The sequence below is a fragment of the Mycetomoellerius zeteki genome, unplaced genomic scaffold (assembly GCF_001594055.1).
Source record: "Mycetomoellerius zeteki isolate Tzet28-1 unplaced genomic scaffold, Tzet1.0 scaffold206, whole genome shotgun sequence".
Lineage (NCBI taxonomy): Eukaryota > Metazoa > Arthropoda > Insecta > Hymenoptera > Formicidae > Mycetomoellerius > Mycetomoellerius zeteki.
Genome location: NW_017257021.1, coordinates 1,166,911 through 1,181,144, shown reverse-complemented (window position 1 = coordinate 1,181,144; position 14,234 = coordinate 1,166,911). Strand labels below are relative to the sequence as shown.

Below are 14,234 nucleotides of genomic sequence, written 5' to 3'. Positions count from 1 at the left end.
AAGAAATGTCTTAGAATCACGTCAGGAATACATTATTTTAAAGACAAACGCGTTTTCTGAGACACCCTGTATATTCTCTGTGTTAGGACAATGGAGCACTGAGAAATAAAATCGAATTAATTATTTTTAATGTTATTCCGTCGTGAATTTTTCATAATTAATTTCCAGAAAATAAATTTTCAAAATCTGACTAAAAAATTAAGAAATAAATAATAACAAAAAATTATTAATTTTTTTAATATAAAATAATTAATAAACATCCGTATGTATAAAATTTCATATATAATATACAGGGTTTGTCCGAAAAGTAATAGGACTGAGTGGATTAAAAAAATTTATTGAGCCGATCGTTACAATTCTTTAAAAACTTTCAAAATATGCTCCTCCTGCGTCGATACAACGCTGCCAACGAGATTTCCAAGCCTTGAAGGCGTCACGGTAGGCATTTTCCGGAATGGCCTTTAGAGCCGCGGTGCAAGCTGCTTTGATCCCCTCTGCCGTCTCAAAATGCTGTCCTTTCATTGGTCTTTTCAGGAGAGGAAACAAAAAGAAGTCCGGGGGGGCCACATCTGGGCTGTAGGGCGGCTGGGGAAGCGTTGGGATGCCTGCCTGGGCCAGGTAGCTGCTCACAAGAAAGGAGGTGTGAGCTGGAGCGTTGTCATGGTGCAACTTCCAGTCGGCTGCGATGTCTGTTCGGACTCGATTGATCCTTCTTTTGAGTCTCTTGAGCACCTCCACGTAAAATTTGGCGTTGACGGTTTGTCCAGGAGGAACAAACTCATGGTGAACGATGCCTTTGATGTCAAAAAAGACATCGCAGCCGACTGGAAGTTGCACCATGACAACGCTCCAGCTCACACCTCCTTTCTTGTGAGCAGCTACCTGGCCCAGGCAGGCATCCCAACGCTTCCCCAGCCGCCCTACAGCCCAGATGTGGCCCCCCTGGACTTCTTTTTGTTTCCTCTCCTGAAAAGACCAATGAAAGGACAGCATTTTGAGACGGCAGAGGGGATCAAAGCAGCTTGCACCGCGGCTCTAAAGGCCATTCCGGAAAATGCCTACCGTGACGCCTTCAAGGCTTGGAAATCTCGTTGGCAGCGTTGTATCGACGCAGGAGGAGCATATTTTGAAAGTTTTTAAAGAATTGTAACGATCGGCTCAATAAATTTTTTTTAATCCACTCAGTCCTATTACTTTTCGGACAAACCCTGTATATAGTTTTTTGTATAATTTTATATTCCAACTTATACTTTATTAATTTCATAACTATTTTTCCCTCGCGCGCGCGCGTATCGTTCACCTTACTTAAATAATATTATTTTTAACTATTTCTCATTATAGGCGAATATTTTGTCGTTGGTATTGATATTGAGTTTTACGATGAGAAACATCCGAATAAATATCTGAAAGGGCTATTACAAAAAAACATGGATTTTTCAATAATACGAGCATATCGAAGTTATTTCAGCATTGTTGCTTCCGCCCCAATAAATTATATGAATTTCACTCGACTCGTTAACAAGTATAGACAGAAGCCACCATTTAATTTCACGAATCCATCAGCAAACGTCGGAGGAATAGTTCAGGTGATTATCAGAGATGATGAAAATATTGGAGAAACATATCTCTGAATTTGGAGATTTTAACAGTACAAAATTAGAATTCTGACTTCAAAATTCTTTTCATTTTTATAATATATTTTGGGAAGATGATTGGAATCATTTATCTTGTTTGCAAATTTTCCTTCTCATAAGTATTGTATTGTTAATAATACAGAATATTGTAATGTAAAAAATTTTATTATTTTAAATTTTCTTTTTGGAATTTTCCAAGAACGACTCTCATTATAATAAAGAAGCTATTTATTTTCACTACAAAAATTTAAAAAGTTAACATTACAACGTTTTATACTAATGGTATGTTATAGCGCAATTAAAACGCGCGAGATGTGCATACAGTTACCCATAATCATTCACATATCAACGTGATGTACTTTGAAATTATGAATATCAACCTGTTCAACATTGCAACGGTTTGCAAGCATCTGCAAAATTATCATACTCGTTCGCCCTATCATTATCATCGCACAGATTCATAGGACAGATATCGTGACCTGTGGATTATATGAATTGACGAATTGTCTTTCGCAAAAAGAAATGATAATGATAGACCATACGATTGTGATAATTTTGCAGATGCTTGTAAATGTCTATTGCTATTGAATAGGTTGATATTCATAATTTTAAAGTATAGTACGTTGGTACGTAAATGATTATGGGTAATTGAATGCGCGCTCCGCGCGCGTTTTAATTGCACTATAACATACGATTAGTATAAAACGTAATGTTAATAGATCTTTCCGCTGAAATCACCCACAATCTCAAAGCATAATCGTTACTTTATGTTATAACGTATAACGTGTAGATCGTGCCGGAGACAGCGTACCTTTACGACGCGGTGCATCTTTACGAGAGATCACTGCTGCGTGCTCTTGATGAGAATCGAAACCCCCGAAACGGACGAGAGATGGTGTCGACGCTACATGGCGTTCATTATCAAAGCGCAATGGGGTACGTATGTGAGGAAACATGAAATAAAAGCTTGAGAATAATCGTTTGTCGTATATCGTAACATTGTATGGCATGCAAAGTACCTCACGAGGAGAGGACATCACCTGGTAGTTTCTCACCAAAAAAATCGACTGAGAATGGTATAGGTAGATAGATAGATAGATAAATAGATAGATAGAGAGGGGGGGCTTCCACGCACACCCATGTTCGCGTAATGTAATTTTTGATAAAATAATTACTGTACATGCCGTAAGGAAATCGTTAAAAAAGCTGAGATATTTATCATTCGCAATCGCCGCGCTAAGAAAATTTGTTCGGTGCTTAAGGCTGTATTGTTAAACATCCTCTTCAACAGGTGAGACCGCATCAAGAAAAAGAGATTCGTCCTATTAAATATGAATAAAACGAATATTCTGCGCTTTATAAAGATAAGATGAAAGCATTTGTCCCGAGAAATGTTTTCAATCGTTCATCATCGTGTTCCCAGAGATATTTCAATCATTCATGCAACAGTCTTCGTTTGCATTGAACACTTTTGTTATAAGGATTTAAAACTGTTGTACATGCCTGAATTTTTGTGTATGTATCACGTGTTGCATCAACATATTGATACACTGAGAGACCCATTTAGTTGAATAAAACAAAATTTGATTGAATCAACTAAATTTCTTGTTTCTATATGGGCAAACAAATACATAGATTGGTCCAACAAAATAATTTATTTGGAAAATTTTGTAATATTAACATAAAAATTTGGTTCAGTGAACTAAATTGTTAATTGTATGAAACCAAATTTTTGGTTAAAATGTTATTCAAATTTTGTTCACTAAACTAAATTTATTTGTTAATATTACTAAATTTTCCAATTAAATTATTTTGTTGGACCAATCTATGTATTTGTTTGCCCATATAGAAACAAGAGATTTAGTTGATTCAATCAAAGAGATAGATTTTAATCAATCAAATATTTCTTTAATACAAATGTAAGAAAAATGCATAAAGTTGTATGTTAAATTATATATTTTCTTTCTATTACAAAATACATCTCAGTAGAAAATCATAATGGAATCGACGTTAATTTAGCGTCGATTCTATTATTATTTTTCGCTGGGATAGAACTTGATCGGTTCAATCGATCCGATAATCACGATACGGAAAATTCGACGCCTCGCGTAAATGTGTATATTTACGCGAGGTGTCGAACCGGTACACATTAAGAGCATGCACGAACGTTGCACGTGCATGCATGCTCTTAATGTGGAAACACTACCGAACTACCGTGTAATCCGCATGTCTCGTAACTTCTGATATATATGTTTCCTTATTTTATAGCTACCGTATAGCTATAAAATAGATATTAGCACCAAATAAAAAAAATTACCTTGAAAAATTGGAATTAAACTTCCGCACTGGAGAATGTCTAGTAGCCTACCTCCTTCACCCGTGAATCCGCCATATTTTCACTCTCGCTATTTCACTCGACGACGTGTTTGAACTCGTCGCAAAGATTTCGGCGTAAAATAAAATGCACACGCGTCTTCGTAATATCAACGATAAAAAGTCTGACGTCGAATTCTTCCTCATCACTCACGGTCTTCTTCCCCGCGGATCGCGACGAGAATCAACTCGATCACGATAGTGATGCCGGTCGGGCCGCGTTTCTACTGTTTTTAGTGCATGCGCCCGCCGCGTTGCTCGGCAAACGCGTTCGCATCGCAGTGTGTAACTTCCAACTATACGATTTGGTTCGAACAACAAACACAATTATTTGAAACACCATAAGATGAATGCGTTTGTTATTGCTACTATAAAATTTAGTTGAAGCAAATAAACCCATGCAAATAAAAAATTTAGTTACTCTAACATTTAACTTGTTTATGATAACATAATTTTTTACTCATACAAACAAATTACAAATTCAGTCAAACAAAAAAGTTCAACCAAAGCATTTTGTTTTATTCAACTAAATGGGTCTCTCAGTGTAGTCATTATGTCGAGCTACCTTCTCTAGCAGGCGTGCGTGGTTAATCGGTTACTTTTTTAAAATTGATTTTAAAAATTGACATTTTATATATCTAATGTCTACTAGAGAAAATAGCCCGACATATTGATCAATATGTTGATACAACACGCGATACATACATATCAAATAAAAAAATAATTATTATTTCTTTTATTATAGCGTTGCAAGCGTGTCGCAAGCGTTGTGATCCAACCAGAGTTGAGTTAGCTTGATATTAATTGGACCGTAACGCTTGCGACACTGCGATACAACTATGTAGAACCAGCTTTAAACGAAAATCGCATTTGTATGCCAAAATAATTTATAATAAATATTAAACAAATTAATATTATCAATAACATCTTAATATATTTTATAATTTATAAAATTATATGGCTAACACTAAATTTTTTTAATGACACAATTACAAATTACAAATGGATATTACACTGTTAAATTTATAGTGTCAAATATAACCTACCGTGAGTCGCCACTGCTCCTACTAAATATATTAATTTTTTACCAAAATGATAGTTAAATTTGACTGTACCGTGTCAATTTGACACTATACAATATCAAATTAACACTATAGTGTCAAATATAACCATTGTTTTAGTATAAAATAACGACATGATTGAGTAGGAGCAGTGGCGACTCACGGTAGGTTAAATTTGACACTATAGATTTAACAGTGTAGAATTAACTTGTAATGTACTGTTATTCTATCTAATTGATAGAATCAAATTTAAATCGAGCGTAATTTGCACAACCAATTCTATAGATACATGGTATACATGGATGAAAATGGAGACGCCGAAGGTAATTACACATTGCTTGCATTGGATAATCGACCTGTGAAAGGCTACGGCCTTTATCCAATTGGGTATTTCATTGGAAAAGAAGAAAGAACAAATTTGCCAGTAAGCAACTACATATCGTTATCGTAACATTTTACCTTGTGTTTAGAACGAAAAAAATATTTATTATATTAATTTTATATTAACACACTAATTATGTTGCCACAAAAGTTTAATATTATCAAATGTATAAAATAATTACCATATTATGATATAATGTAAAATATACTCTACTTTATTAATTGAATTACAAATTTTAAAATATAACTTATTTTTTATTTGCAAATGTTTGAAAACAAGAAAAAGCATGTGTGTTATCAATCTTTTTTCATATGGAAATTGTCTAATGTAAATAACATTTCACTATATCTATTATAAATTGTTTCAAATTATCTTCTTATTCAACTTCCGATAATAAAATGTTTAGAAACTTCAAATGAATAAAAATGTAACATGGGTCGGAGGTGGACCTCCGATTTCAGAACCACGTTGTGGATATAAAGGCGAAATATGTAACTGTGAGTATAATAAAAATTAAGACAATATTATGCCTTAAGCAATAAAGATTCGGATAATCGATATATTACAGCAATATTGCAGCAATATCATTTTGAAAAATTGTAACATTGTAGCTACATTCCTATATGTCCGCAAAAATCAAATATTGTTGCAATGTTTTTCAATATTGCTACAATATTTAGAGAAATATTGCAGATATACTCCAACATTATGTAATATTTCAATAATTAATCTAGTTTTATTAATTGCTAACATATTGTTGTTTAGCATCACATTCCAAATACATACAATAAAATTATGATAAAAAAAACATTTGGACTTAGAAAGCATACCCAAAAAAAGATCTCCAGCAGATTCGCCAATTCGTTTTGCACACACCTTTTTATAGATTTCCTTGACGTTTTCCTCTTATGAGAAGCACGTCCAGCTCGTGAGCGTGTACTTATTTTTCGAATTATAATATTGCAGCAATATTTTCTACAAAGTATTAAAGTTAGAATATTTCACAATATTGCTGCAATATTTCCAATATAATATTTAAATTTCAATATTGCAACAATATTGCTGTAACTTTTGTAATATTGCGCACTATTAAAATATTGCTGCAACACAATATTGCTGCAATATTTCGTGCTGTAGGGAGACATTCTACTATACTGTATTAATAATTAATAATTATTATTAGTAATTATGTCATTATTTATAAATATTATTAATAATTTATAAATATATGCTGTATTTTTATCGTAAAGATTGATATAAATATTTCTTATTATTATAATACATTTTATTATTTTTATATAAAAATATTGTATTATAGTTTTAAAATAATATGCTAATGTTATATAATGTTTTTAAAAAGTAATTAATATACTTGAATCAGTAAATTATATAATAATTCTTAATAATACGAGTTAATGTTTGTTTACAGCTCATACTGGTAAAATTATTGGCGTCATCGTTGGTTTATTAGTGTTCATTATTATAGTGGTTGTCTTATTTTTTTATAAAAATTGGAAATACGAGCAAGAGATAGATAGTTTGCTTTGGAAAGTTAACTACAAAGACATTCAGATCAAGGAGCACACACAGAAGAGTGAAACAAGAGCCGATGAGATACTCGCCAAATGCAATTCCGAAGTATTTACTTGCCTATCGTATCACTACCTCTATTTTTGAAAACAATCTTAGTTTCTTTCATATTTACGTCTTTTCGTATACGTTTTTATCACCTTTTCCTATTAGATTGGACGCACGACAAAAAAAATTGCTTGTATATTTGCATGAAATTTATCTTACAAATTTTTAGATGCAAAGCTGTAATGAGTTTTTTAATATAAATTTTTTAGTATTGTTGGGTGTCATGCGAGGATTAATAATTAACAACTCGCAGCGTCTCTTCCATTGACGAAGAAGACTACTTTAGCAAAAAAATAAAAAATTAGCAAAAAAATGAAATATTAAAAATACTGATTCTTTCATTGCTTTCCAAATATGCCTTGTTGGTCAGGGATCTGGCGCACACCGACTTCAAACTGGCTTGCCTTGTTTCGTACAAGCTTGCTTGCTATCAAGAATGCTCTTAAATTCTCTGGTATCCTTGTGTTTGAAATCATATGTATCACGAGAGTCTTCATCTTATGTGCCTCACCAATATCTGGATCCCTGGATTCGGCTCGAAGGACCGATGTTGGGTATCACGCAATTATTAATCACATTTATTTTAACAACTCGCGACGTCTCTTCCATTAACGAAGAAGACTATTTTATTAGCAAAAAAACGAAACCTTGCACGCGAGTTCTTACACCTTCAACCATGTCTAACTACATATCACCAACTACACATCAGACTAGTAAGAAAAAATACAGGGCAGTAAGTCCCGGATCTACAATAGGTATTTTAAGCCTTAGAGTAAACTTGGTATATACGCTGCACCTAAGGGAGATTTAATTTATCAAGTACTATTTACCATGTTTAAGGCAAATAAACTATACCAGTAAAAACTTCATACTTTCTACTACTATGAAAAAAATATTAGGAATCCGAAATATTAATTTTTCATTCTAAAAAATAAACTTTTTGAAACCCTTGCATTTTTGCCATATATCCCATAAGGGTGAGATATATGGTTACTCATAGGGGGAAGGGAGGTATGTACGGTTCATGAAAAATTTACAAATAATGCATATAAATAAGACGTAAAATGACACAATAACTTATAAAATGCGTTTATAAAGTTTTATTAAGGAATAAAAATGATAAATATGTATATGAAGTAATAAATAATAATTACAATCTTCCTACATATATTGGAAGTGTTATGACAAGAGGTACATATTTCATGTAATGCGTTTATTGCATTTAGTGCACTCATTTCAATCTGCGTACTTTGTATGCTTTGAACATAAATCCCGCCCGTTAAAAATGCCATATATCCAAATAGGTGGGATTAAGCCTTAAGCCGTAAGAAATTGACTAATTACAGTCTAATTCGAGGAGAATAATCGACTGTGATTCGTCCATTTCTAATGACTTAAAGTTTAAAACTCTATTGTAGATCCGGGGTTACAGGGGTCGAATGCGAGGAGAATAATTGACTATGATTCGTTCATTTCTTATGACTTCAGGCTTAAAAACCTATTGTAAATCCGGGCTAAAAGGGCCTTATTTCAATCACTAGTGATTTCTGTTTTTTGGTGCGGGATTCCCGTTCAGTGTCTTGTGCAAACTTAAGGGAATTCTAAAGCCGTCTGTATTACCGACTAAATCGTAATTTTTGTATAACAAAGGCTTCTGAGGAGCCCTAAGTAGTCATCGCAGCCATACTGAACCATGACGTCAGAAGCGAGAAATGACACGTTAATTTTTATTACGTGCCATTTGTAAATAAAGACAATTTGGGTAAAACAAAACGACGAGATCGCTTTAAAACATTTATAAAAATGGACGAAGAATATGCTTATCCCCCTGACAGTCAGTAAATAAATGTAAAAAATGATAAAAAATACGTGTAAGTGAAAATAAGCATATAAGAATAAAAACTTCATGTGTCTTTTATCACTTTTTACGATTATTTACTGACTGTCAGGGAGGAGATATATAGGAGGATAGTTTTCGTCTATTTTTACAATTGTTTTAAAGCGATCTTATTCTTGCGTTTTATCTAAATTGTTATTATTTACAAATGATACGTAATAAAAATTAACGTGTTATTTCTCGCTTCTGATGTTACGATTCAATGTGACTGTGATGACATTAACAAAAAACTAAACATAATATTCATATATATTTTTTCAAAGTCACCAACAACGCAACCTATAATGCGAACTAGTCAAGTGTCGCTAAGTTCTAATCCAGATGCGGATTTCCGATATTCAATGATTTATACGCAAATCGGACTGTATAAAGGACAAATTGTTGCTGTTAAGAAAATCAGAAAGAAATCAATTGAGATTACGCGAAAGATGAAAAAAGAATTAAAAGTGGTAACGTTTGTAAAGTCAAAAATTTTAATTTAATTTTTAATTTAATTACAATATAACAACTTTAAGCAATTACAGTAGGAACTTACTTGCTATTAAAAGAATGTATTTTCAGATGCGCGATATTAGACACAGTAACTTGAACTCCTTTATCGGTGCTTGTACTGAACCACCTAATATATGCGTCATCGTCGAATATTGTGCACGTGGTAGTCTCAAAGTCAGTAATTTTTTTAATTAATGCAATTAATATTTTATATATATATTGATTAAATCTCCAAATATTATCGCATTATGATAATTTCAATAATTTCGAATTTCCATCAATAACGCAATGTTTTTCAGAACATATTGGAGAACGAAGATATAAAACTCGATAATATGTTTATTTCATCTCTTGTCGGCGACATCATTAGAGTAAGTTTCATTAAATTTTGTTTTCATAAAATTTACATTTTCTTCTCTTTAAAATTTGTTTAATTAAGATAGTACACTCACGATAATATCATCCAAAGGTCTCATCGCGGACTCGGTGATATTCCCATTCAGGACCATTTCGACTAACTCCGATTAACTTTAATCGACGATTGGAATTGACCAATCGCATTTGTCAACGACATGTGTGATTGGTCAATTCCAATGGACTAATTACCATCCCTCTTGATTAAGTGACACGTTGGAATAAAATTTTGATAATAGAAAGCAATTTGATTCACATGACGGATTGACAAATGTTTATGCGATTCTAACTCTTTTAATCTCACTATCATAAATTTCATTGAACTGCGAACGTCCCGAATCACACGCGATATTTGCGATGATATGCGAGAAGTACGACACCAGACGCTCACTGGCCCCTTTCAATCGTCTTCATAAACATCATCTCTTCAATTAAGATCAAAAATTGCATTCTTTTCACAATTCTATTTTCCAAACTAAACCATAAAAAATTATAACATTTTTTTCATAATATTTTTTTCTCCAGCGCATATTCGTTTTTTATTAATATATCACTGCTAGTTTAGGCTCTAATAAAATAATAAAAAATAAACGTGATTTTCATGAACTTTATATAGGCAACACGTATAAAAAGTATAATTTTTAATTATTTATATCTCGATATTGAAACGGTCAATCTCATTGTAATTGCACATAAGCGTGTTAATGTCTCCTAGTACAGTTTCAATTTAAAGAAATTCTTAGTTACTATTTTCAATTCGCGAGTGTACTACCTTAATAAAATATACAATATTCATTTTAAGAGATGATTTCTTCCATGTAGCATCAGACTGCTGAATGCAATGTAACATGAAAAAAAAAAGTTTACAAATAGAGAAAATGTAGACGAGTTTCAAAATTGTTTTTTTTCTTTTTATGTTACATTGCATTCAAAAATAATTAAAAAGAAAGGGTAATAAATCTCGAACGCAGTTATTGGTGTTTAAAATAAAATAACCAACATAGTTTATTATATAAAGGTACATAATTTGAATGTTTCGGTTCAATTATGAGCCATCTTCAGCAATTTTAAGGCATTATTACATCGAAATCAGTGTTGCGTCGAAGTCTCTCCTGTACTGTATATGATTAGGACCCGTTATTGATCCAAAATGTTTATACGTTCGCGACACGTATGCACGTTTCAAATTTGCACGGAAAACACACAGTAGCACAATACACTAGTCACATCGAAATAAATATGCCCAAGTGTATAATGAGAACTAAAACTTTATTGAGAAAATGACAAAAGTGTCAAAAACTCAGAGCAGAATGAACAAGATGAACAAACACGTCATCAGAAAAAAGATCTTCTGTCTTCTCGGCGATCGATAATATGATGAGCGGCTCGAAGCATAGTACGGAAGAGACTTGGACGTAAAGCCCTAGACGGTCTAAATTGTCTAAATACATGCTAAGCAACAGCGACAAAAATAGCAATAGGAATTGTATACAAATAAGCGATATAACCATAAACTTCAACCAATAATATATTAAAAAGTAACCTTATATTCTCCATCGCATGTAACAAAAACTATCCAGGAGGTATTTTCAACTTAAATAAGTGTCAGTCACAATCGGTTCATAAATCAAGTACAATGGACTATTATAACATTCTAATGCTCGTTTCCACCAATGTAGGTAGATTAACTTTAATCTCAGTTCAACTCTTCACCTTTTTCTAATTTTTAGAAAAAGATAAAGAATAAGTTGAACTGAGATTAAAGTCAATCTATATTGATAAAAATGAGTATAAAAGGAATTACACAATTCATAGTTTACTCGGCTTATAAACCGGCTGTGACTACTTATCAATTTGAAAATCCAGGACCGCTTCTATTATGCGCAGTGAAGAATGTGAGATTATTTTTTATTATATTTTAAGATTGAAGATGACTTATAAAATCGAGCCAAAAAGTACAAATTATGTATCTTTAACAACTGTGTTAATTGTTTGATTGGACGGTAGCCATTCTGTCTAATCGTTTAGGGTATGATCTATCTGCACGATTCAGTAATTAAGTATCACGGATCACTAAGCCCTTCAAACTGCCTTGTGGATTCACGATGGGTTGTAAAATTAACGGATTTTGGCTTGAACGAATTTAAACGAAATGAGGAATGCGACTCTGACGTCATTAAAACAAACCACGGTAAGTTAAAAGAAATTTTTATATCCGATTCAATAATTATACTTTCGAATTCTCTTATAATTTTAATTGTTACTAAATTCTTCTTTTTTCGTAATCTTTTTTAATTTATAAATTGAGAATTATATAAAATGAAAGAAATCGATTCAATATCCGCTATAATGATTACGAAAAAAGTCTATATAGGGGAATGTTGTGCCAAATGTATAGATACACTCAAATAATTTTTTTTTAAATTAGAACTTAAAATTCTAAGCTAGTCTCTATATAGCAATTCTTTTACATTTTTTTATATCAAACTTATCTAACAAATGTTTTAAATTCTTTATATTAATATCAGTGATAGATTAACGCATAGACAAACAAGACACTTGCTTAGGGTGGCAAATTTGAGGGGGCGGCAAATTTTTCAAGACAGAAAATTTTCATATAGTTAAGATAAATAATATTCTTGAGGCTTCCACGGGTGTTTCCTATATGACAATCTTGCGTTTCGCGGATTTTCTCCGTGTCCAGATCCACTCTTGGAATGCCAACATTTCTTTCCCCCCCCCAGCGTAATATAAAGGGAACGACCCAGGGGAACAGCTTAGTATCAGGCTGTTCCTCGCTCTGATGCAGTGGACTGTAAGGTTCACGAAACATTGGCATTCCAAGAATGGATCTGGACACGGAGAAAACCCGCGAAACGCAAGATTGTCATAATTAAGATAAATTTTTAATTTGTTAATCTAACGTTTTTGCACCAGTTACACCGAGCATATTTGATCAGAAACGATATTTTAAATATACATTTTAAAAATGTATTATATTTATATTAAGGATTAAGGATCCTTATTAAGGATTATTGAATGTTTTTACTATAGCTAATGCGGGGATATAAATCATTTTTTAAATCCATTTTCCCTTTTATCAAATTTATAAATTAATGAAGCCACCTAGGGGCGGCAAAATGCTTAATTCATCACTGATGAATATTTTAAGTAGAAAAACAATTGTTACCGAAAAAAATTATACCGTACAAGCATCCTATCCAAGCTTATATAGCATGACAGCTCTGTAAGCTTGGTTACGACGCAGCTTTTAGACTTAAGCGATCAATATGAATTTAGCAAATCTCTCCTATATTTAATTCACTATATAATTCCATATAGGGTTGCTATACAAAGCACCTGAATTATTACGCTGTACTTCTCCCTTGAAGCTGAATGTTCGTGATTTGCAAAGAGGGGATGTATATTCATTCGCCACAGTTTTGTACGAACTACAAGGACGACATGGACCATTTGGTATCACTGATTTATCAATAGATGAAATATTAACAAAAATAAAAAAACCAAATTATGAAACATCACCGTTTAGGTAAGCTATTGTAAATATAACTAAAAAATATATAACTTTATAATTTTTATTAAAAAATTTGAAGAAATTTTCTTTTTTTTCTCATGAAATAATGGTAGACCACCATTGGATCAACTGGATAATACGTTCGATTTCGTTTGTAAATGTTTGCTCGAATGCTGGTCAGAAAATCCGGAACTTCGTCCATCAGATTTTAAAATGATCAGACACAAATTGGGACCGCTATAAAAGGGCATGTGAGTTTTTTGTAATATTATATATTTGTTAATATCACAATATATACACAAAATAGTATTTTATTAATCCATAATTAAATAATGTATATATATATATATATATAATTAATCCGTATCAAGGAAAGCAATATTTTCAAAAATTTATTAAATCTACTTTTTACTTAATCACGTTCGCTTATGTTTTCCTTTTAGAAAAGCGAATATCGTAGACAATGTGATGGCGATGATGGAAAAATATACAAATAATCTTGAAGCACTTGTTAACGAACGGACAGACCAATTAACTGAAGAAAAAAAGAAAACAGATGCATTGCTATACGAAATGTTACCGCGTTACGTAGCTGAACAACTAAAAATGGGACACAAAGTAGAGGCTGAAAGTTTCGACTGTGTTACCATTTATTTCAGCGACATAGTTGGTTTTACGTCCATGTCTGCGGAAAGCACGCCGTTAGAGGTAATTTTTATATATAATTATAAACGTATTATTGATTGCTGTAAACTCGTTCATTTTTTCTACTAAGAATATATTATGTATATATAATATATATATATAT

At 32.3% G+C, this 14,234-nt stretch overlaps 1 protein-coding gene across 1 annotated transcript in view; it reads left to right on the top strand.

The window, feature by feature from the left end:
- LOC108722500 (guanylate cyclase 32E) overlaps positions 1 to 14,234 on the top strand; it is a 21,784-nt gene that overhangs the window by 5,254 nt on the left and 2,296 nt on the right. The window contains 12 exon segments of the mRNA XM_018447646.1: positions 1,342 to 1,586; positions 2,425 to 2,570; positions 5,354 to 5,492; positions 5,857 to 5,947; positions 6,880 to 7,088; positions 9,249 to 9,434; positions 9,547 to 9,651; positions 9,777 to 9,848; positions 11,920 to 12,082; positions 13,234 to 13,441; positions 13,540 to 13,677; positions 13,870 to 14,134. Of these exon segments, the coding sequence (XP_018303148.1) occupies positions 1,342 to 1,586; positions 2,425 to 2,570; positions 5,354 to 5,492; positions 5,857 to 5,947; positions 6,880 to 7,088; positions 9,249 to 9,434; positions 9,547 to 9,651; positions 9,777 to 9,848; positions 11,920 to 12,082; positions 13,234 to 13,441; positions 13,540 to 13,677; positions 13,870 to 14,134 (1,967 nt within the window).